This window comes from Myodes glareolus, chromosome 6 (assembly GCF_982192425.1).
Source record: "Myodes glareolus chromosome 6, mMyoGla1.1, whole genome shotgun sequence".
Taxonomy (NCBI): domain Eukaryota; kingdom Metazoa; phylum Chordata; class Mammalia; order Rodentia; family Cricetidae; genus Myodes; species Myodes glareolus.
In genome coordinates, this window is record NC_142031.1 from 40,696,981 (window position 1) to 40,722,455 (window position 25,475).

The 25,475-nt window shown below is 43.6% G+C and overlaps 1 protein-coding gene and 1 pseudogene across 2 annotated transcripts in view; one reads left to right on the plus strand and one right to left on the minus strand.

Moving 5' to 3' along the window:
* Smyd1 (SET and MYND domain containing 1) overlaps positions 1–25,238 on the plus strand; it is a 51,061-nt gene extending 25,823 nt beyond the window's left edge. Inside the window, exons 4-10 of one of the 2 annotated variants that reach the window (XM_087907152.1) lie at positions 818–948; positions 2,799–2,837; positions 15,130–15,319; positions 19,607–19,699; positions 21,769–21,932; positions 24,116–24,284; positions 25,014–25,238. In XM_087907152.1, the coding sequence (XP_087763278.1) occupies positions 818–948; positions 2,799–2,837; positions 15,130–15,319; positions 19,607–19,699; positions 21,769–21,932; positions 24,116–24,284; positions 25,014–25,172 (945 nt within the window). In that variant the 3' untranslated portion in view covers positions 25,173–25,238. The remainder of the gene's footprint in view (positions 1–817; positions 949–2,798; positions 2,838–15,129; positions 15,320–19,606; positions 19,700–21,768; positions 21,933–24,115; positions 24,285–25,013) is intronic. The other variant, XM_087907153.1, reaches the window with a different exon arrangement.
* LOC125399096 (small ribosomal subunit protein eS6 pseudogene) lies at positions 13,055–13,749 on the minus strand (annotated as a pseudogene).
* Positions 25,239–25,475: the final 237 nt, after the last annotated feature.

Below are 25,475 nucleotides of genomic sequence, written 5' to 3' on the forward strand. Positions count from 1 at the left end.
ATCCCATTAAAATAAACCTAGAATTTTCTAGTACGATTTCTTATACTAGAGGGGCCATGTTGACACCAAGTATTATACAACTAAGAAGCTTCCAGAAGCAGACCAGCCAGATTCAGGACTGAAGGCCGAATGTCTGAAAGGGAAAGAAACTTAAAATGATGCTATTTTTTTTTTAAAATGATGCTATTTTAATCCACCATATTTCTCTCTCTCTCTGTTTCTCTGTGTGTCTATCTATCCAAGGTGGTGTCTTACCATGTAGCCCAGATTGGCCTTGAATTCCCAATCCTTCTATATCCTCCTCCGGAGTGCTGGGATACAGGTGTGTGCCACCTCTCCTAGCCCAGAGTATTTGTTCTTCTTTGCCTGGGACTCATACCCACCCCACAGAGCATGGGGAGGTAAACCAGGATGGATATTTAAAAGGACTCCTGAGTCCTAGGTGTAGAATCAAGGAGCCAACGTTCCTATATGTGGCTTTATTAGGTTAGAACTACTGGAAGGTTCGAAGTCGTAGTGCTTTGGTAAACGTGGGACTCCCCTCACGGCTCTCATTTTCGGATCATTTGAAATCACACAGGTAACAGGAAAAGGCTTACAGACTCTAGGCTTCTTCAGGACAAGAATGGACTCTCTCTAAAAATAATTTTATTATTAAGCAGCGAGTTCTCTATTTTCAAAGTCTTTCAGCGGTTCAGGTGCTATTCTGTACTGTGTCTGTTGACTGACTCTTCTGTACTGGATACGTGTCTGTTGACTGACTATTCTGTACTGGATACTTGCCTGTTGACTGACTATTCTCCTGTCCCCTGGGTAGATCAACTGCAATGGTTTCACTCTCAGCGACCAGAGAGGTCTTCAGGCAGTGGGCGTGGGCATCTTCCCCAACCTGGGCCTGGTGAACCATGACTGCTGGCCCAACTGTACTGTCATATTCAACAATGGCAAGTGAGTGTCTCCTTTATCTGGGCTTGTGCAATGGGGATGGGACACCATCATCCGCTTGACTTCAACCAAAGTCAAACTTTTGAACTTGAGCCACCATGGATATCGAATGTCCAGCAGCTCAGGGTCTCAGTCCAGGCCACGAGGAGAGGAAGGCAGTGAGGTGGGTGTCGAAGTATTCTACCTGGTCAATTCTGAATCTTTGAGGCTGCCTAGAGGTGTTAGGTAAATCATCAGTTACTGTTCTAAAGCTTGAACTCGGGGATCATTTGCCTAGAGCCAAAGCATCAAAGAAGGATCCTATGCTAGCTAAGGTCTCACAAGAACTTAGAAAACACACTCAAATAGTTTGCTCAAACAGAGCTTAATGAAAGGACAGTTTACTGATGTGGGGGCAGGATTTAGGAAGGATCAGCCAAGGACTGGCAAGGGGTTCACTGCTGAGTGCACGAAACCATTCCTGGACTTAGCAGGCTGACAGAGAAAGCTCTTGCAGCAAGTGAATGACTGAGCCATGATACAGTTCCTTTGGCTGAGCTGTGCCATACAACGGTGCGTGCACAGAAGCTGACCACGGCTGGGGTTATGGGACAACTCCAATCATGTTCTCCTCCTCTTTGCCAACTCCACCCAGAAGCCAAAGAGCAAAGGAACCTGGGTGATGCAGTCTAACCCTTTGACCCCAGGAAGGCACAGATCAAAGACACGTGGGCAAACACCTGGGTCTTGGGAGTGGGGCACAAAAGGAGGGATCAATAAATAACTGGGGCCTGATTGTGCATGGCTCAGACTAGGTCTTGAGGATGAAGCCTGAGCAATATGCATTGCCTTTACTCATAAAGATGGTGTCTTATAACAGCCAACTCTGAGCCACCAATCAGCAACTTTCTCTCCAAAACTTTCTTAAAGCTGGGACAGTGATTTCTGGGTCTCAGTTGAGAATCAAGTTGAAGTGGCAACATGGCCAGGACTGTGATTTCTTATTTCCTTCCTGTTTCTGACTACAGCATCTAAAGCCATTGAGGAAGATGACAAAGATTAGGAAAGCTTATTATGGACTCTGAGAATAATATTTTCTAGCGTTTTGGGTTTCTCTGTCTAAACCTCATGGAGTCTTTCTTAGAGGGTGCGTTGCTCAGGTTTAGAACGGTTAGCAGAGTGAATCATAGTTAGCCATGTGCAACTTCAAGATGGCCGTTCTGTAAGTGCCAGTTACCCCAGGCCCCTTTTGTCACTTGTAAAAATCTAGGAACCTAGGACCCCTACTTCAGGGCATCTCTGGTGTCAGCTGTAGCTTCTTTGCATCTACTAATTGTGAGTGGCCATGTGTTCCCTGGGTTTGTTGGCTCTTGTGCAACAAAGATCATTACAGTCATTGCCTGTCTGTCTACCACGCTGCAAATAACCTTGAACGTGGTCCTAGCGGGCCAGTTTCAACCCCAGAAGTATGTAAGTTCTACATATGCAATTGGCTCTTCCCAAGATAGTCATCCAAAAAGGCCATGTTCATCCATCATGCTTGTCAGTGGGACAGTAATAGCATCCCTACATTTCTAAGCCGTCTATTCTCAAACGTGTTACCTCGTGACTGCTTCATTACTGGATTCTAAGTGGAACACGAGGATATGGGAGAGGAAGTCAGTTGGTCAGCACCGAATCCCCCTGTAACCTCCTGTAACCCTGTTCCAGTGTGCTTTCCACTGTACCAGGCAGCATCCTGGCAGGGGAGGGATGAAGTTGATTGTGATTGTCAATACACTGATTGCATCAGCCCAGAATGCTGTGAGTTCTTCTGACTGTCCTGGAGCAGCGGATGGTACTGATTTCCTGTGGGTGTCTGTTTTGTCTTTCAGTCATGAGGCAGTGAAATCCATGTTTCACACGCAGATGAGGTGGGTCAGTCTTCTCATACACCCCTGTTTCTCTGACCCATCTCCCTCACTTGCCTGGCTTCCCGGGACCAGCCCTTGCCGACTCCTTGGCTGTTGTCATGATGTGTCACGCCCTACACTGCAATGTCTTGGCTTCACTGAATGGCAATTTTCCGTGCACTTGAATTCACTCTGTCCTCACCCACCTACCACCGGCCTTGCCTTTGTTCTATTTTGTTTGCTTTCTCCCCCACTCTCAGCCTTTCACTCCTGACTTCATTTTTACTCAAAGTTGGAACCTTTCTAGTTCATCATTTTAGCCCCAAACTATTTTCTCCTTAAACTCTGCTTACCATGAAATAAGAATGCCTATTACTAACCAATTAAAGAACTGTGCGATTGTCTGTAGACCCAGCTTTTCATCCAAGTCAATAGCACTCAGAACTGTGATATTTTGGTAACTATGTATTCATAGCATACTTTTTATTGATCAAAACTATGAACATGTGGCTTAGGTAACATTTTACTTTGAACTCTTAGGAAAAAAGGAAACAAGAGATAGCTTATTCTGGAGTGATTTTGAGTGACCATTTAGGTTACCCTAAATTCCATGTTCCAATATGTTAGAAATTTCATGAAGAGTTTGTTTTCTTTTTATATAGTTTCACAGAACAAAGAAAGTCACAGATCAAGGCAAGTTTAAAATACGTTGAGGGGTACAGCAGAGAGGTAGGTATGGTAAGATGAGGGGAAGCTTTTCTATAGGTCCAAGATGCTATCTGATGACATTCTTGGCTTTTGGGTTCACAGAAGCTAATAGTCTACTCAGCTAATAAATTCTAGAAGGTTTCTATCTATAAGTCATAGGATGTTAGATCTGACACAGAGGTGGGCAAGGCATGGCTGCTCTGGGGAACTAGGACTAGCCTGGATGAGGTAATTAGTCTCTGGACCAGCAACATCCCAAGCGCTCCACAATCCTGAAATTCTAAGCAGCTGATAAATCCTGCAGGCACAGCTTCATTTCAGGAGTCTTCATCACAGTTGCCCTCTGGCCAAGCACCACATTTTGTACATGTGGGGGACACATATTACTTGTTAAATATTGTAAGGTCCCTAGGAAGGCTCATTTCTAGGATCTGATGTAGATGGGGCTGAGTAGAGGTGGGACAGAAGTCGTCAGGAGAGAGAAAGAGCAGGCAAAGGCCATTAAGAAAGGACACCCTAGATCATATCACAGCCATTGCCCAATGTGATCTGGATCGGAATTTTTTTTTTTGCATTCTCTGTGTCTGACATAACATTTGCATGTGACATAGGGTGACAATATCTAAAATTAAGTAATCAAGAACACAGTCTGGTCTAATGGGGTGAAAGTAACTTATGAAACAAATCTTTTTAAAACAATTAAAATTTACATATTTAAATGAGATTGATAATATAGTTCCCCCTGCAGTTACAGTTATTTGTACCCCATGAACCGTCTTACTTGTATTTAAATGGTTTGAAATGGAACTTTAGAATGAGTCACTGTAGGATTATCTCCCCTTTTATTAGTAAAAAATAAATGTTGTTTAATTATTTTTTAATCCTGGCTAATTGTACTGTAGGACATTTTCGATACAAATTAGATCACTAAACATCAGTACTGAAGGTGCAAAGCATCGTGGGTGTTGTTACTAGAGACCGATGTCGTTTGTCTAATCCGGGTAAGAAGAGTCAACTCAAATCTTTGGATACCTCTAGCTAGAATAAATGGGGTGAAAGTTTAACTTAAAAACTAGAAGCTTTATTTTGTCCAATTCATACTTAACAGCCAGAATATATATTTATGTATTTATAAAAAACAATGAAAACTTGAATTTCTAAGCATTGATTTTGAATAAGGTAGGGTTTAGAGTAAGCAAATAGTCCCATGGAAAAGCATGGCCAAATGAAAGAACACAATATTTAGTAACATTTTATCATTTAGAAATATATCAAGTAAAATAATGGATGCCAAGAACATTTTTGTTGTTGTTGTTGTTTTTGTTTTTGTTTTTCGAGACAGGGTTTCTCTGTAGCTTTGGAGCCTGTCCTGAAACTAGCTTTTGTAGACCAGGTTGGCCTCGAACTCACAGAGATCCTCTTACCTCTGCCTCCTGAGTGCTTGGATTAAAGGCATGTGCCACCACCACCTGGATGCCATGAACAATTTTTAACAACTAATTACAAAAATATGTACGAAACATAAAAAGTGAGAGAAATGTTTAGTACCTTGGCATTTATGCTTGTCACTGGAGACGGACACCATGCAGCACTTCTCAGATGATGTGGGAATGCGTCTTGACTCCTGGACATAGTCCTGGTCTTTTAATCAGTATGGAGCCTTTGATGCAATGTCTTTTTTTCTTTCAGCTGATAAACTCATCTGGGTTTTTGTTTTTTGGAAGATTTTGTAACTAATTTTGATTTTTAATTATTAAAGTTAAATTTAAATTTTTAAAATTTATTCTTTCATATAATACAAAAGTTATTTTTTACAGTACTATGCATTATTTGTTTATCTACTAGATCAAATTTGATTGACCTGGATCCACATGTCATTTCTCAGTGGCAGGGTCCTGATGGGGAGGACCAGATGATGAGAAGATAAGAAGATAGAAAAGCTAGGGGCAAGTGATCTTGCATAAGCTATGTTTTACGCCAAGCAAGTTTATTAAGAAGTGTAGAATTTTATAAACAATTTGTGGGAGAAAAATAGGACCGAGTCAGCAGGACGCCATCATACAAAGGGGCAAAGTCAGCAGGAAGCTGATCAAGCAGTGTACAAGGGACCCAGCACAGGGCGGCCTTGGGACCCATAACTCCAGTCTCTTCAGAGAGAAAAGCCAACTTCCCAGGAATAGGAACTCTAACTTCTTTGAGGCTCTGCCAGCCCCAGACTGTACCTTGCTAAGCCTGCTCTTGGCAAGGACACAGACGAGATTCCTTCTGTCCTTTCACCAGGGCCTCTGAGAAAGCCTTGGCTCTCACAATTTTATAAACAGATTTAAACATTTGTCCACCAGAACAAGTTTCATCATCACTATGTGAGTTAGAACCACTTAAGTGGCGTAGCTCTCTGCACAGATGCACAGATTTAAACACCTATGTCTTTTACGTCTATATAGAGCAATGACCAGCTATTCAAAAGCAAAGGTTTTCGTCAAGTTGGAAAGCAAATTAAATCACAGATTTTAAATAGCTGTTTAGTAAAAGGATATCAAGAACAAATCAGTCCTTGAGAGAATATCATAGACAAACAAGCATTAATTTTATCTCAGGGAATTGAATTAATCTTAAAACTTTTATAAACTTCACACTGTTTCTAACTAAGTCACAACTATATTTTTAAAACAACCTTCCCCAGCATGCTTTCATCTTAACATTACTTTTATTACGGAATCTAGGAAACAGTTTTCATGAGGTAATTTTAAATGAAAGCTCAGAAGGCTGCATCTAAAATACAGAAAACACGAAATCTTAGATGTCTAAAAGTTACAAGCACAGGGAAAGTACATTGACTGTTTTCTTAACCAAATTTACATTAATTGCTTGTTAAAAATCAAGTTCTTATAAATGCAGCTTGAAATGTTTCCGTTAGAACAAGCATTTACCTTTCCTTGGTGTTTATGAGGCACTGAAGTATGATAAGACATCCAGACCAGGGAAAAGCTCGGCATTTATAACTTCATTATTGTTTTTTAAACTAAAAAACAGAGATGAGTAATTTATTAAACATATTATTATGAGGTAATACACTAAGGTCATCTGTAAACTCTTGGAGGTCTGGATAAATCATAAAGTAGCGGTTTTTTTTTTTGAAAGGTTATTTATTTATTATGTATACAGCGTTCTCCTGCATGCATGCCTGCCAGAAGAGGGCACCAGATCTCACTACAGATAGTTGTGAGCCACCATGTGGTTGCTGGGAATTGAACTTAGGACCTCTGGAAGAGTAGTCAGTGAGTGTTCTTAACCTTTGAGCCATCTCTCCTGCCTTGAAGTAGGTTTTTAAATAAAAAAAATTTAAGGATTTTTTTTTCCTTTCATAGTCCTCGCTAAAATAAGAATCTTGAAAAACTGCTTGTTTATGCTTTGTTTTTAAAGAGTCGGTGATGGTCAAAAGAACCCTTCAAATCCTTAAAATGGTTGCATTCATACACATAGAAAAAATATCTAAAAGCATAGACATAAGTTGTCCTCTTAATCTTTGGAATGAAGAGTTTAATATCTCAGGGGAAGTCAATTGTCTGCTAGGAAAAAAGCGTATTCTAAATTAATTTATATATTTGAGCAGTAGGAACCATGAAATGGAACCTGAATTGGGGTTAGGATCAAAGAGATAACATCTTGGACAGATTAATATGGTTTTATTTGTTTGATTATGTAGTCTAAAAAGCAGATTTAAAATTTTTATTTATTTATTTATTATTTTTATGTGTATGGATGTTTTGCCCTGCATGTGTGTCTATGTACCATGTGCAAACAGTACTCACGGAGTACAGATGAGGGCACCAGATCCTAGGACTCGGTTTGCAGACAGTCTTGACCAGCCACGTGAGTGCGGGGCATTGAACCAGGTCCTCTGGAAAAGCACCCAGTACTCTTTCACTGCTGAGTCATCTCTCCTGTCCAGATTTAAATTTTTTTAAATTTAAAAACTCATGCTAATTGTCCCAAAGAAAGATTTAGGGCCATTTCCCATCTCTGTTTCTTTTACCTATGTGGTCGTTTTGATTAAATACACATTTTGTCTTTTATCATTGTTCTGTTTCTTAAGATTTAGTTTGACTATGAGCCAAAATGAACCTCAGCCAAGTTAACAACGTTAGTTTATCTGCGCATGTACTTATAAGCCAGCGTGGCAGCAAGTACACTATGTAAAATAAGGTAGTCATAGCCATGTACAGACAGATAGTCTATATAAGTAATCATACACAAGATATATTTTAATAGACCAAGATTTTCAACATTACTGCTTGTTGGGACTATATTTTCTATAACTCTCATTATGAAAAGGAAGCATCATAGAGATCTTTAGTAAACGTATGCTTAGTAATTTATATATAGTCCAACTGTAATAAAAACCTACATTTAACAATTCTTTAAAAATATTTTGAGGAAATCATATGAACTTCATGTTACAAATTATATGAGTGGGATAAAAATGTATATATATTTTAGGTATATAGATTTGGAATCTATTTTGGAATGAAATCCTTATAAAAATCTATGTACATACAACAAAGGTTTATGAAACATTTAATATTTCTAAAAATATCATTTTAATAAATTGTAAGATGTTTAGAGTACTCATATTTATAAATAGTATATATTTATGAGGCCTTAATATGTGATCATAATATTTCAATTTAATAGGTATTTGTGCTTTAATTGGGCATGCCAAAAAATAATTTTAGCATATAACAATAATGAATTCAAAAAGTGACGTGAAGTGTCCACAATTTGTTTTTTTCTCTTTTTTTAATTTTATTATTTATTTATTAAAAATTTCCACCTCCTCCTCTCCTCCCTTTTTTCTCCCCCTTCCCACCTCCCCCTCCCTCTCTAGTCCTAAGAGCAGTCAGGGTTCCCTGTCCCGTGGGAAGTCCAAGGGTTCCTCCCCCTCCATCCAGGTCTGTAAAGGTGAGCATCCAAACAAACCAGGCTCCCACAAAGTCAGTCCATGCAGTAGAATCAAAACCCAGTGCCAAAATCCATGCAGTAGAATAAAAAATTTTGACACAAATATCACATGAGGACAACAAAAATATACAAAAATAATTATCATAGATAGATTCTCCCAATTTAGAAAAAAAAGTTTATTTCCTCAACGATGTGAGAAAGACAGTAACACAAAAGATCAAGTCATATAGTCTTAAGGTTCTCTCTCCCTCTTTTAAAAAGCTGAGGGACTAATGTTTTTGTTTTGTTTTTATTGTGTCCCAGACTGCTTTCTAGAAGGTGTCTTGGAGGTCATAGTTTGTGCCCAGTCAGGTCTGGCCACCCTTTGACTAGACGCCAATTAAAAGAGACAAAAGTGGAAGTGGAAAAGGATTTTTTACATTCAGGTCCCACTGGGAAATTGGGGAGAGGAGAACAAAGAGATCCCACAAATGCCGTGAAGATCAAAGTTTAACGAGAGGGACAGGAATATGCGCATTGGCGCAGTACTGGAAAAGGAACGGTTCTGCTTGGTCGAGGTGCCGTGAAGATCAAAGTTTAACGAGAGGGACAAATGCTGTGAAAATCAAAGTTTAACGAGAGGGACAGGAATATGCGCATTGGAGCAGTACTGGAAAAGGAACGGTTCTGCTCGGTCGAGGTGCGGTTCTGTCCCCGTCATCTGGTTTTTAGTCTCTTCCTGTATGTTGTTAGAACTGGGCAAAATCTCTTTCAGAGAGACAAGTTCCCTTTATGGCCACTCTCTCCCCAGAGAAACTTTCATCCCTTCAGTCTGTCTGCCTCCCCTAAGACAGGGTTTGAGAGATCAATATTAGATGTGAAAAAGACAAGGCTTGTTTATACTCAGGGGATTTCCAAGTGGGAGAAAACATGCAGGGTTACAGGAGCAGAATGGAAGCATAATAAGTTGATCTTAACAACCTTTTGAAACAAAGACATGATTGTAAGGCGGTTGTGACAAGGTAATCATAGTAAGAGTCATGACTATAGATAGTTATAACAACCTTTTGAAACAAAGGTAGGGTTACAAGATGGTCATTACAACTGTTTGAAACAAAGACATGGTGCTGGAGAGATGGCTCAGAGGTTAAGAGCACTGGCTGCTCTTCTAAAGGTCCTGTGTTCAATTCTCAGCAACCACATGGTGAGTCACAACCATCTATAATGAGATCTGGTGCCTGCTTCTGACCTATACAGGCAGGACACTGTATATATAATAAATAAATAAATAAATAAATAAATAAGTAAATAAATAAATATTCGAAACAAAGTCATGATTGCTGCTTTCTGGAACAGGCAGTACAGAACCATTTGTAGTTAGCAGTACAGGCGAAGCGTAGCCCAATCTTTGAGAAATAGATCGACTCATAAGCAGGAATGAACTTAGTTTGTCTTTACTACACTATAGTTTTTAAGTCTAAGATGAATGCAGGTTGTTTCATTAGAAGCAATAGCAGATGGTTTGGATTCAACGGATCCATGCCTGTACCTGGCTTCTATTCAGGTGATTCCTCTGGTAAAAAGTGGATCATTCTCAGAATCCCATGTTGTAGCACCGTAATTATTGATTCAATAAAAACCACAATTCTCCTCTTAAAAGGAACAATAGCTTATTCTGGAGCTATTTTGAGTGACCATGGCCTGGAAACACAAATTTAGGTTATCTCAAATTCCATGTTCCCTGGACCTTTTTTAAAAAGGATGATCACATAGGTATTTTGCTTGGGCTGGGTTTAAAAACCCTTCAAGCAGTCTCTGGATTTAAACAGAATTTTGTATTCCAAAGTTTGGGCTTTGAGGCAGGTGTGGTTGGTTTATCTGTGTCTGTGTGTACTGCTTGTGCCTTTGGGCAGCTCTCACTGTGTCCAGGTCTGGGGTTCCAAACCTGTAGTGTGAAGGTCAAAAGCAGGTAATTGAGCCCTTGGGTAGTAAGCCAGGAGAATCAGGAGTTCCAAGTCATCCTTAGGTACAAAATGAGCTTGAGACAGCTTGGGCTACATAAGACCTTGTTTCAAAACAAACAAAATAAAAAATAACAACATAAACAACAGCAACAAAATCAACTCTCAGGACCTTCCTGGTTCTAATCCTCCTTAGCTCTGGCTGTGTTCCTAATGTCTTCAAGAAGCACTTGGATAAGTTGTTGGCTTGCAGTTAGGTTAGCGCCACTATAGAGCTGTAGGGTATTGGAGATGGAAGGGGTTTGCAGCTCAGGGTGAATCAGACTTTCCCGAGGAAGCTGGGTGGAGGAAAGAGCCCCGCTAAGCCTTCAATTCTTGGCTCCTGTTGTGATTATTTTAGCCACTGTTCATCTCTCAATTCATGATTCTGAATATAAATAGTTTCTAACATAAGGTGGTTTGACTTAACAGCTTTTATGTTTAATGGTGACAACAGACACATAAGGATACAACTATGATGTTTCTCACCTTCAGTATAGCAAGAAGCAAACTATGGGAGATGTTAATCCCTTCATCATAAAACACTCTGTGCTAGTTGATTTTCCTCACTGGCCTGTTGGATATGTTCTGAGCACAGTGAGGCAGGCAAAGCTAAGAACATTAGATATATTAAATACATGTTTGTAATATTTTCAGCCTATCATGGATTTATTGAGGGCATACCCTGCTATGTATGGAGAAGCATCTGTAGTATAAAATAGCCTGGGAATCTATGTATCTCCTCCTTCCCCTCTCTCACCTCTACTTTCCTTTTTCTTCTTTTCTAGTCTGAGGGATTGAACCAAAGACCTCAGCTGTTAGACAAGCAGTCTCCTCCTGAGATATATCCCCAGCCCCATCTCTATTTTTTTTGTTTTTTGTTTTATTTTTGAGATAGAGTTTCTCTGTAGCTTTGGTGCCTGTCCCAGAACTAGCTCTTATAGACCAGGCTGGCCTGGAACTCACAGAGATCCACCTGCCTCTTCTATTTTTTTTTAATCGAAACCATCCATCACTAATCTACCCAAGTCTTGCCTTGAATTCTGTCATTCCGGCAGGCCTTGAACTTCCTGCCTCTGTCTTTGGAGTAGCTGAGATTATAGGCATACTGTCATATATAAGTGACATACATTTAATTCATTTTTGGAAACTTTTTTATTCCTCCCTTCCTGTGCCTTCCCCTTCCTCCTTTTCTCCCCTCTTCTTCTTGTCTTCCTTCTTTTCCTCCTCTTCCTTTTCTTCCCTGCCCCAACACCTCTCTTTTTCTTTCTTTCTTGATACAGGGTCTTGCTGCATAACCCAGGCTGGCCCCAGCTTCCTGAGTAGCCCAGGATGGCCTCAAGCTCATGCTCTTCCGGAGTGCTGGGATGGCAGCCTCACCGCCACGCTCACTGTGCCTTTGGGCTTCTTCACTCCACACCGTTTCTAGTCTGAGAAACCTGAGGTCTTGCGTGGAAATCAGAGTTTCTGAAAGTCATGACCAATCTACCCCTGAATCATACTGGATCATAACACGCCACTATGGTGGCCAGCTCTGTAAAAGGGTCCAGTGGGGAACACATAGTCCCCCAAACATGTCATGCCCAAAACATAGAATAAGAAGACTGGGGATATGTTACTCGGCAGAAGAATGCTTCTAGTTCGCCTTCCTCTTGCCTTAGGGCACTAGTTATCCGCTGTCCTCTCTGGCCCAGGAGTGACTGGACTACCATATCTTAGGATATTAGTGGAACCCTGAAAACAAGGCCCTTTCCCATGTATCACAGACCCAGGAGGCACCTGAAAGCCATCTGCTGTCTGTCTGAAGTGCATAGACGGATCCTGAATTCCAACCTTGGCTTTGTCTTCCTAGCGCTCTGGGATCTTGAGGAAAGTGACTTACATTTCTCATATTAACAGCCTTCTTTGTGACATGAGAGGCCTCTGCGGCTTGGAAATACCAGCATTTTCAGCAGAGCCGTGAGCAGGATCATGTGGTCTCCCTCTCCCTACTTGTCTCATCACTTTAGTTACCGCTCTTAGCGAATGCTGGGAAGTGTCCCTGGAATGCCAGAACTCCGACTGCCTGGCACCACGGAGAATTAACATTTAAACTGTGCTCTGTCCACACAGTCAAGGGTCTGCGAAGGCAGCAGACTGCATCTTCAGCCGTGACCTCTGCCAGGAGAGTATAGTGTGGGTGGGAGACGCACAGGCAGGCAGTCCCTCTGGAGGAGCTCAGTCCGCACCGGGGGCAGTGGTCAGTCACTCCTCTGACAGTGTCTGGGCTCCTCTGTGTATCATTCCTTGCACTCTGACCTCATTTGGTGGATGTTTGGGCCAAGGCACTTCATGACATACTGGGTCTAGTTCGTGTGACAGTCTTGATTGCATTACTGCTAAGTGGGCGACTTGGCTGCGTGTATAGATAGCAGTTACCTTGGAATGGAAGAACTAATCAGTAATATATATACATGCAGGCTCCTTTCTACAACATGGAGCTTAACTGTCTCTTATAGGACAGAGTATGAATAGTGTCCCCACCCTTTCTTCCTGCCCCTTTCAAATGGGACAAAGGAGCAAGAGGAGCATGGCATTCAGGTTTTCCAGTTGTTTTTTTTTTTTCAAAGTCTCATCATTTATTTGTTACCCTTATAGACTTATTTTTGGCTGGACTCAGACTTAGAAGTAGAAGCTCTCAGTGAGGACAGCCTTCGCCTCTTGGCAATCTGTTCCTGGCGCTTTTCTTTGGCTTCCTTCATTCTGTTGGCCAAAAGTTTAGCATATTCTGCAGCCCCCTCCTTGTTCTTCTTTGTTCGTTGCTTCTTCAGAGCAATACGCCGACGTTTGTGTTGCAGGACACGTGGAGTCACAAGACGCTGAATCTTGGGTGCCTTGGTCCTTGGCTTCTTACCTTCTTTGTTTAAAGGCTTTCTGACAACGTACTGGCGGACATCATCTTCTTTAGAAAGATTAGAAAGCTTTCGGATTCTGCTAGCTCTTTTAGTTCCCAACCAACGAGGAACAGTAGTATCTGTCAGTCCAGGAATATCCTTCTCTCCTTTTTTTACAATAACCAAGTTGAGAACACTCAGATTGGCATCCACAATGCATCCTCGGACAGACTTGCACTTCCTCTCTCCAGTTCTCCTTGGTCAATAACAAGAATGCCCCTTACTCAATAGCAGATGCACACATTCATTCTCTCTCTCTTTCCCTGACTTTAGTGCTGGGAGCCAACCCAGGGCTTCATGCGTGCTTAGCAAGCACTCTTCTGAACTACACTCCCACCCAGCCACCCACATTATCTCATGTCCTCTATCTATGGGGAAGGCTTTGGAACCTTAAGCAGTCACCTCAGACACCTGGGCCTGCCTATCCCCGCCTCTCGGCAGTTACGTCTCTGTTTATCTTCTCAGAAGACATGGAAGGGGGTACCTCTGAATCTCTCTGGGGTGCGGGGATCTTGCTTTTCACATGATGCCTGACACTCTTTCGGGGAAGTGGTGACCAAGAATCCCTGCCCAGCAGTGAGAATTCAGGCTCCTGGGGATTCAGGAACACAGTTGAGACCCGAGCTTACAAGCCTTGTCACTAGTACATCTCCTCCTCTATCTTCTCCTCCTTCTCCTCCATTTTCACCACAACCACCTTTTCCTCCTCCTCCTCTTCTTACAGTCTGACTTCTTGGTCGAAAGTGCGTGACTGAGAGGCACTGTGCTGACTTAGCTGGATGGATGTCAGTTGTTCAGGGGCCTTTTAACTTCAGCACCTTCTGTGTTATTACACAGTAAGATGGGAAGTTTTCTGAGTAACTGGAGGGCCATGCTCAGGCTGAGAGGAAATAAAAATAGAAATACTGTTGTTATTCGATGCCAACCTGGTCTCCAGAGTGAATCCCAGGATATCCAGGGCAGTTACACAGAGAAACCTTGCATAAAAAGAAAAAAAAATAGTTTCTAACAACCAGCTAGCACCACCTTCCAGCACACACAGAAGTGAACCAGGCCAGGCAGTGGTGGCACACTCCTTTAATCCCAGCGCTCAGGAGGCACAGGCAGGCAGGTTTCTGTGACTTCAAGGCCAGCCCTGTCTCCAAGAGCTAGTTCCAGGATAGGCTCTAAAGCTATAGAGAAACCTGTCTCAAAACAAAACAAAACAACAACAATAAAAAAGTGAACCAGGCTCACAGCCTCAGCCTTTTTATATTCAAATTCCTTTGGTGGTCTCCAGTGAGCATAAATTCCCTACATAACATAGGCCTAAACCATTGAACAGGAGCATAAAGTACAAGGTGCCAAGATGGCGGCAGCTCAGCATGTCTGTTACAGAGGATGTAGTCTCCAAACTAAGACAGAGAATTTTAGATCTCATCATGTTTTCTCTTTGCTATTATTCCCATCCTGTTACAGCTCAGTATGAAAGTGTATGAAACTGTGGGCATAGACTCTGTGTAGGGCTTTGAGACCAAGCCCAGTCCTTTATGGGCTTTCTATGTGAACCGATTCCAGAAAAGTTGACTGAGCAGAGCAGATGTGATGTCGAATGAGTAAGATGACCTGGTTATGAGCCCTCGGGAGGGAATGGGTGTTCTCTCAGAGCCTTACTGGGAGCTGCTGTCTTTGGGGCTGGGGTCCTGGAAGCCCCGGAGAATGCTCATCAGCGTCCCTTTCGTCCTGTTCCAGAATTGAGCTCCGGGCTCTGGGCAAGATCTCCGAAGGTGAGGAGCTCACCGTGTCCTACATCGACTTCCTCCACCTCAGCGAGGAGCGCAGGCAGCAGCTGAGGAAGCAGTACTACTTTGACTGCTCCTGTGAGCACTGCCAGAAAGGGCTGAAGGACGACCTCTTCCAGGCAGTGAAGGAAGACCCCAAGGTACACACAGCTGTGCTTCAGAGTTCGAGGTCACCTTCCCAGGGGCTGGGCAAGGGTGGGGCTTATAGCCTTGAGGAGGCGACAGAGGATGGAGCACAAGGCAGGGCAGGCAGGTCCCAGCAGGTATAGGGGATTTTTGAAGAAGTCAGTCTTCTCGGGGAGAGGAGAGCAAAAGCCTAATTAATTTATGAACATTGGACAAGATGACTTGTATACAAGGGCTGGCACACAGGCACTCAGCAGGAATCAGCTCCCCACGGTGCCCTTGTGCAGGTTAAGTAATTTGGGAGACTTCAGAGACCAAAGTTCAATAGGCAAAGGGATTTGAATATGGCTTTCCCAGTTCTGTAGAGATGGGTGCTATGGAGCTGGGGCAGACTTGTCAAGGGGATGCCAGGAGTTCAGCTGAGCTGGGAGAGAGCTGAGCTGCCAGGGGACAGAGTGTCCAGTGAAATGAGAGAGAAATGTTTAGACACTTCCAAACAGTATAAGAAAGAAGGAGAAAGCAGAGAGGGCGTCAGTCCTGCTCATCCGTGTCCTCCCTGTGGTCAGCACAGGCGTGGGGATACCGTTCTCACCGCTGAGAAAACTGTCAGAAGGCTCAGGCAGTTTTCTCCATCTGATTGGAGGAACAAGTGGGGGAAAAGCAGGGCACAAAATGACTGGCTACCAGGTCAGAGTGGGGAAAAGTGTCTTCATGGCTTCTTCTCTTCCCCAGTGAGGGGGTCTCGATGGAAGGACGCAAGGGGTTAACTGGATGCTTCTGTATAACTGGCACTCCACTAGTGTCTGTGGGATACACATACACGGACTTCTAAACTCCCCTCTGAGTGCTGTGTGGAAGAGGAAATGTGTTCCTGGTCAGAGCAGAGGTGCTGAGTGAATTCCTGGGTGCTGGTCATATGACCTATCTCTTGGCCCCATTACCTAGTGGTGTATGTGCTCACTAAATATGTTCATAAAACACCCCCACCCCACCCTGAGCACCTGCCACTTCAGTGTAGCTCTCCCCTTCATCCCTGGACTGTTTACTCAATTTTCTAGCCAATAACTTATTTGTATTTTTTTTTACTATATCATATAAACATTTCTCTAACAAGTTCTACTTCTACGAATCTACCCAGAAGAGATGCTTACACATTTGCTATAAGATACATGGAAACAGATAGACTGTGGTGGTACTTTTCGTAACAATAAAATACCGGGGAAAAAAACCTTTAAATCAATACACATAGGGAAACATATGAATAGAAGAAATGGCCTAAACCATTCAAATGCATGAAGAATTAAGGGGCCCAAAGATGCCGTGTACACATCTCAGATTGCTAGAGTTGCTATTCTGCTGCCCCAAACTGGGCAGTGTAAACCTCAGTGTAGCCTGACCGCAGCCCTGTCAGCAGTACCTTGGTCAGTACGCCAGCCAGCGTGACTGTCAGTCCTTGAAGTTATCCTACCTGCTTCATATGTGCACAGTAACCCATAGGAAATGCAAACCAAAAGTTTTAAATGAGAAAATAAAAACAGAATATAAAACACCTTCCTCAGCTGTACCTCTGGACACTTTCTGTTTTGCCCAATTAGTCTTTTCTTTCTCTCGCTATCCTGCAAGGTTACTTTTCGAAGGTCAGGAACAAGCATCCCTCATAACTCTTCCTTCTCTGCCTCTGGCTGCAGCTGCTCCTCTTCTTCTCTTTTAGCCCCACCCCTAATCTCGTCCCTCACTTTTACCTAGCTCCTCCTGCTGCTGCTTCACCTAGCTCCTGGGGTTTCTTTTGATCCCGCTTTCTCCTCTTGCTTCTTCATCTCCTTCTTTGGACTTTGAGATGTTTGGCACTCCCTCTCCCACCAAAAACAATGGCAAAACAAACAAAACAAAACACCCCCCCAAAAAAACTAATGGTGTCCTCATAGGAACTCTTTTTGCAGACATGGTACCTCCTTCCTCACTAACCAAACCTAGTTGGATAGGCTTTGAGCAGATCACTAGACTGCTTAGTCTGTCTATCGTGGGCAGCACAAGTCAGACTTTCAGAGAGCTGACCTCTTGTGCTGTTCCTTCAATCAAGAGATAACAAATGGTTGCATGTTAAGATGCTTGGGAGGGTCTGCAAGACCGTAACCAGAAGAGCTGTCTTAGCAAACTCCAGCAGCCACTGGAGTACGATTCTTGGACTGGGCCCTCAGGCTTTACTCATGTTCTGGCCAGTAATTATTTAGTAATTTTATTTTATTGGTTTCTTGAGATGGGCTCTCTTGTAGTCCCGACTGACCTTAGACTCCAGACCCTCTTGCCCTCCACCTCCTAAGTGCAAGGGCTACAGGCACACACCCCTGTGGCTAGCTTCTCTGTATTTAAATCAATGACTCAGATGAAGACAAAGCTGCAAGGCCTAACTGTGGACTATGTGGTCTTGAAGCAAAGAATTTTAGACAACAGGATCCCAGTGCAAAATTCTAGAGGAAACGCAAGTGGGGTCAATGTCAAGTTCTGCTCTTGTGTCCAAAAGCCCAGCAGGGAGCCAGACTTCCAAGGACTGGGTAATAGCAAGATTCTGAACCTTAATCACCAAAGTGTAAAGAGGGAGCTGGAGAGATGGTTAAGTGGATAAGAGAGCTTGATGCTCTTCCAGAATTTCATTCTTAGCATCCCTGTTGGAATCCAGTACCCTCTTCTGATCCCTAGAGACATATGCACACACGTGGCATACCTCACATAGACACATGCGCACACACTTAATTGAAAAGAAGAAACAGGTATAGGTCAGGTTGCATAAGACTTTAACAATCCATATTTAAAATGTACTCTGTGTGTGTGTGTGTGTGTGTGTGTGTGTGTGTGGTTTAAATGGAGTTGCGCAATTTTGAGGGATAATGCTTCCCCCCCAAAACTGTAGACTAACAAAAGCTCCCTTTGAGTTGGTCAGGGATGTCCAGCAGACTCCCAAAACAATCTAGGCTACTGCCATTGCCCTTGGTTGTCTGCCAGCACTTGAAGGTTAGACCCTATTACGGAAGTCACCACAGACTTCAGACAGGACGTGGAGGGATTGAGCTGGAACCCTCACTCCTGAGGACCGGCTCTCACAGTATCAGAAGGTGTTATGCAGTCCGCTGAGAGGGAAAAACGACTGGCAGTTCTGCCCACGTGTGAAGCCTACAAACAACGACTGGCCCAGCAAGGTATCCTCAACCATGCAGTAGGGCCGACTGTATTTAGGCAGCAAACAACAGATCGGGCCTAATTGGACTTAAGACCCGATCACTAGGAAAGAATTTATGCCTGGCACTGTAAATCTCTCCAACTACCATGACTGGAGAGGTCGTGGACCTCAGAGGAAAACCTGTTTTCCTAAACCAATATACTTTCTAACTGTTCTCTAAATACTGATCCTTATACTCAGGTAAGTGTAGTTCTCACTCCTCGTCACAGAAAGTTCTTGCATGCGGACAGAATCTATGATAGAGATCCACAACTGGTCAAAAAGCAGAGGGTAAGTGACCATGGGGTGACCAACCCCAACCAAAACGCCTGCAATGCAGTCCCTCCACCCAAGGCTCAAGGAAAATTACAGAAAGGGGAGCAGGAAGATTGTAAGAGCCAGAGAACCAGGATGCCTGCTATGAGAGAGTGTCTTCTAGATATGACAGGGGCGCTGCCTCCATGAATCTCAACAGTGTGGTCGCCTAAGCAAGACCTGCTTAAAGACAATAGTCAATATGCCAGTGTGGACAGGGCAACTGTCCCTAGAGTCAGTTAGTGGCTGTGGAGAGGGAGAACCAACTTTCCCCAGGGATGAGCTTCTTGGTAAGTTATTCAGTTACCAAGTTATAACTTGGTAAGTTATTCAGGCCAAGTGGTCCTCCCTAAACACTTGTGAGCAATACTGAGAGGGAGTGGGAAACATGGGAGGGATCCAAGTAGGGCGAAGGATGGGAATGATATGAATACAGTGCTCCACAACCAAAAACCTTTAAATTAAGAAATTGAGAAAAAGAAGCCCGAAGAAGCAATTGGAGAAGCCACAAGGGTCTTTATGTACTTATAGAATGAGACATTCAGAGTGTGGAGGGCTCTGATCCTGCGTTAACGTGAACATCAAAGATGGCAGACACTTGAAGCCAGTTTATTTTTGTTTCTCTTTGGGTAGTAGTGGGATGGAACTTTGGGCCTTATGCATGAAAGGCAAGTGCTCTACAATGGAACTGCACTCCCAGCCTTCAGGTGCTCTGAGATAAAATGGGCTGCCCCATGAGATGATCTCAGATCGCATGTCCCTCTCTTTGCAGCCCTCCCCAGAAGTGGTGAAGGAGATGGTACAGTTCTCAAAGGATACTCTGGAAAAAATAGACAAGGCTCGCTCTGAGGGTTTGTATCATGAGGTAAGAGCACTGTTAATGGGGGGGTAGTGATGGGGAAGAGGGTGGAGAGTCAGGGAGATGTGTAAACAGAAAGACGAGACCCGTGAACAGGGTGTGTTTCCTGGAAGGCCGTTTCTATCTTATGCCTTTCCATCTTAGCACCCATTAAGGAAGTATTCTCAGTGATGGCTCAACCCAGTGAGATCTGTCCAAGGAGAGCTAGTGTTGCTGGATCCATGAGGAGGGCCTGGAATCAGAACTGGAAGAATGACAATGGCCTTGGGGGGACACTGAGAGTGGCCTGCTTGCTTCCCCATCACTGGACATGTCTCTTACATCCTGTCACCACCCACTGGGCATTCAGCTTTGTCTCCTAGAGCCCTGTAGACTCTCATTTGGCTCTATAGCATAATCACCTAGGTAACCACCTTATGCCCCTCCTCATACCAGGACACGTTCTCTAAAATCTCTGCTAGAGGGATCTAAGCATCAAGGTCTCATAGCTTCCATAGACTTTCAGTGTGCAGTCAAGTGATCTGCAGAAATATTGCTGGATTAGTTTTTGGAGACAAGGCCTTGCTATGTAATGTAGGCTGACCTTGAATTCTCTATCCTCTTGAGTATGGGGATCACAGACATACACATCCACACCTGAGAAGTTGCTTTGAATTAATCTCAACAGCTTGTTGGAAGTCAGTCCTGTGTCTCACCTTCTAAGCTGGGATCTGAGTATCTAAATTGTTCCAGTATCATAAGAACAATGACACTGGGACTTGTTTCCTCTGCATGTACTGGATTTTTGGGATCCAGTCTGTTTGGATGCTCACCTTCCTGGACCTGGAGGGAGGGGGGAGGAACTTGAACTTCCCACAGGGCAGGAAACCCTGACTGCTCTTAGGGATGGAGGGGGAGGAGGAGAGGGAGTGGGGGGAGTGGGAGGGTGTTGGGAGGAGGGGCAGAAATGAAAACTTTTATAAATTAATAAACTTTTATAAATTTAAAAAAAAGAACTTGAGAGTCAGAAATTGAGATAAAGATCTGATAACATCCAGAGACAGCTGACCCTCCCTCCACGTTTTTTTCTGAAGCGCCTCTCCCAGAAATCCTCCCTTCTCTCTTTCTGTTCTCTCTAGCAGATCTCCTTAGTCCTTCAAGAACTCTATGGCTAATCTCAGTCAGTGAATTGCTGACTCGGTCCTTTGATTCAAGGTGGCTTTACTGGGACAGTGAGATGGTTGTTCAAACAATTTTCCTGCAACAGGGATCTATCTATTAATTCTGAAATAGAACAGAGGCACCACGAATCAGTGACTTTCCCCACAAGCTCATTTTGTGGCTTGAATGAGCCAGGTGTGGACGTCACTAGGCTATGCTAACATGGTGACTAATTTCACTTCGTGTTGGCTCCATGTCCCTTCTTTTCCTCCTTCTCCTTTACGGATTCATCCATTGCACATGTATGAACCCTTGCTAGGGTGACCAATGCAAGATACTCTCTTCATCCCCTGAGTTCTGTCAGGTGAGAGGAAGCCATGAAAACTAAGTTTTATGCTTGGTAAAGAAAGTGTGGCAAAGGCTTGTGTTAGGAACCAGAGTAAGTGGTGGGGTTCCTTGGGCTCCATTCCTCTGGCTTTCTTTTTCTCTTCTGTCTTCCAGTAATACCACAGGCTGATGACTAAGCCTTGAACACATAGGCCTTAGGAGTGGGCACTCACCCAAACCTTATCAATGTATTTACGTTGTGTATATCTAGACATATGTTTATGTACATATGTATACACAAGTTTAGTTTATGTGTAGACATGCACACATACATGCATATGTAGTTTCTACAGCTCTCCTGCCTATTGGCTTTGAGTGGGCAAACTTCCTCCCTTTGCTTTACCATCTTTATGTCTAGCGCTACCCTTTCCCATGCCAATGTCTTAGCCGGGAAGACTATTTTGTTAGCTCAAATCACAAACCTTGCTTTCTTCCCTCTATTTCTCCAGCTTTCAAAGAGTGAGTCTAGGATTGTCTTGATGTTCCGCCTGTCAGTTTAGCATAAACTCTGGTACAGTGGCCTTGGCTGAAGCTATGTCTCTCTCCAGGTTGTCAAGCTGTGCCGGGAGTGTCTGGAGAAGCAGGAACCAGTGTTTGCCGACACCAACCTCTACGTGCTTCGTCTGCTAAGCATTGTGTCAGAGGTCCTCTCCTATCTCCAGGCCTTTGAGGAGGCCTCACACTACGCCAGGAGGATGGTGGATGGCTACACGTAGGTGATGGCCCCGAGTTAGCCTCCCGGAAACCCTCTGTCCCAGGGATGCCAAAGAGATGACACGCATTTGATTGTTCCTCCTACACCTACAATGACATGGTCACAGTACACAGAGTCACAGGCCACAGCCAGAGCCGAACTTCTCCTCATAAATTAAGCTTTTATCATAGTGCCCCAAGCAACAATGCTTAGACCGTCAGAGTTGACACTCAGAGGAAGCCTAGTTGTCATCTCTGGTGTGTTTGTTTATTTTTACTTCCTTATTTGTCACTTGAATGACATCTCCTGCTTTGGATTTTCCTAAATGAAGCTTGATTTTAAATGTTTCAAAAGTTTTTTTATTCTCTTTTTAAAAACCCATGATCAAGCCTCCAACACACGGGACTTAACCAAACCATAGCAATATATTTGCATTGTGTGTATATTTACATATTTATGCATGTGTGTACATACATACACACAAGTACAATATGTGTCCAGATACACATACACACACACACACACACACACACACACACACACACACATATATATACACACATGCATATAGTTTTCACAGTTCTTCTGTGAAGAGAAACAGGCCATTTTTACTTATAAATTATAATATGAGGGCAGTTGTGGTGCATGCCTTTGATCCCAGCACTTGGTAGACAGAGACAGGCAAATCTCTGTGAGTTCAAGGACAGTCTGGTCTACAGAATGAGTTCTAGAACAAACTCCAAAGCTACAGAGAAACTCTGTATTGAAAAACAAAGCAAAACAAAACAAAAAAAAACAGAAAAAGATAAAGAAAAAAAGTAAAGAAAAGAAAAGAAAAAAATTCTCTGGGCTGGAGAGATGGCTCAGTGGTTAAGAGCTCTTGTTCTTTCAGAGGACCTGAATTCAATTCCCAACACCCACATGGCAGCTCATAACTGTCTGTAACTCCAGTTCCAGGGGCTCCAACTCCGTCACACAGATATGTATGAAGGAAAAACACTAATGCACATATGATAAATAAATTTTAAAAAATTGTAATACGATGCTTTCTCATTTCCCCTATACCAACATTGTCTCTTGCCTTCTGTCTTTTTGTTTTGTTTTGTTTTGTTTTTTTATTGAGACAGGATTCTCTGTGTAGCTTTGAAGCCTGTCCTGGGAACTAACTCTGTAGACCAGGCTGGCCTCGAACTTACAGAGATCCACGTGCCTCTGCCTTTGCCTCCTGAGTGCTGGGATTAAAGTCATGTGGCCTGGCTGTCTCTTTATGTTCACATTAGCTTAGGAATTTGTGTTTCTGGACAGAAGAGTAAGTTGTCACAAGAAGACTTTTCTTTAGAGCATGCTTTGCATTTAAAACCACAGGTAAATGGTCCAGCATGCAGGAAGGAGTCCTGCCGGGAGAAGGAAAATACAGCGCAGCCCCAGGAAGGACACTAAAGTTCTATTTCTTGTCTTGAACTCCCTTTCACATTCCCCAGAGAGCTGGGGGTGCTCCTGATGTACCTAGAGATCTGGGGGTGCTCCCGATGGTACCTAGCTTCCTATCCTTAGATTCAGTACAGCTGTGGCCCTCTTTGTCCATGATGCCTTGACTTGGTTGTCCAGGACATAGTCTCAACTCTCCTGGCTTCACTGTGTAGAACACTGGTCAGCTCTGTGGATTTCAGTACTCCACAACAAGCCGCTGGTGCCTCACAGCAAGAGCGGGAAGACTAGGTGGACTTGACCAGTAGGAGTACTGGCCTCGGTGTCATTTCCACTTTCTGTGACACAATACTCCAACGAGTCATCTTAGAGGAGGAGGGGTATATTTTAGCTATAGTTCCAAGTCACAGTCCACCATTGTGGGGAAGCTGAGGTCACACTGCACCCAGGCTCAAGAGCAAAGAGGAATGAATGAATGAATGGAATGAATAAGCATGCAAGCTTGCTCTCAGTTGGTCCTCTCCACTCTTACAAAGTTCAGGGCCTCTTGCTCAGGGAATGGTGCTATCCGCAGATCCTCAAGACGGTTGCCCACAGACATACTCATCGCCAACCTAATCTAGAGGATTTGTCAACGAGACTCTCTTCCCACGTAACGCTAGATAACAAGTTGATAATGAGAGCTGTCAGAGTACTTTAGGGGTTGTTCTGTGCTATGCAGATGTAAGAAAGGTTGGCACTATAGGTCATGATTACTTTCTGTGCCTCTGCAGGAAGCTCTACCACCATAACAATGCCCAACTGGGCATGGCTGTGATGCGGACAGGGCTGACCAACTGGCATGCTGGCAACATTGAAGTGGGGCACGGGATGATCTGCAAAGCCTATGCAATTCTCCTGGTGACACACGGACCCTCCCACCCAATTACCAAGGACTTGGAGGTAAATAGCATCCTGGTGGACAGTCACTGTCTTGTTGGAAGGTCTCTTGAGATGGGAGTCCTGGTGCAACTGGACTTTGCTCTATGGAAATCTGTAGGCTGCCAACTAGACCAGAAAGGACCTTAGGATGCTTGACCCTTGCCCCCTTGATTACATATGAGGAAACAGAGGCCCAAAGGAGGGGAGGACTCACCAGGGATTTGATGGTAAGATCAGAGATGACTAATTTTATATCTAGTATATTAAACTTCTCCAAGGCTTATCTCTGTCAGTCTTCCTTACCATGGTATCCTGAGCCTCTGAACACCTAGCTCTTTCTGAAAATTCCCTGAGTGGATATGTGGGAGAACAAAGACTTTGTTGTGCACTGTACCACTGTTATCTTCCCAACGCACTGTGGGTAAGTCCCTCCACTGAGGTCCTACAAGCACAGAGGTCAGAGTCCAGGGTTCAGATCCAGCTCCTCAGGCGTCAGGGAGAAGAAGTGTTCTCTGCTGAAAGCAACTTTTCAGCTGCCATCTCAAGGGTCCAGCTCCCTCTCCCTGTGGCGCTAGGAATGCTGCTACACCATCAGTCCACAGTGGTGCCCCCACCCCTGCACACCCATTTCACACACATTTGTGAAGTGATAGAACTGAATCTTACTGATTAGGGGTTCATTTATTCAAAGTTATATCAGGACCATGTCTTGGGACCATGTCACGCTCAGTGCTATTATCTGTCCCGCAGGCCATGAGGGTACAGACAGAGATGGAGCTTCGTATGTTCCGCCAGAATGAGTTCATGTACCACAAGATGCGAGAGGCTGCCCTGAACAACCAGCCCATGCAGGTCATGGCTGAGCCCAGCAATGAACCAGCCCCGGCTCTGTTCCATAAGAAGCAATGAAGACTTTGTTGGAGAGTGGGGGCAATGTGACTGGGAGCTGGGGAAATTACTACTCTGTGTCCTCCACTGCCGTTTTGGTTCAGTTCAACTCAGCTTAGCTCTATCTCATCCCAGACCAACTCTTTCTATATGTGTCGGGTGCTAGATTTCATCATCTAGTCAATAAAGAAGTCCCAAATATAATGGGGCCAGAAGAAAAATTACAAACAAAAAAGGCATGTTATAATAGTAAATGCAATGGCAGACTCTATGGAGAGGGGTCCAGAGGAGGTGAGTGTGTGTGTGTTTGTGTGTGTGTGTGCC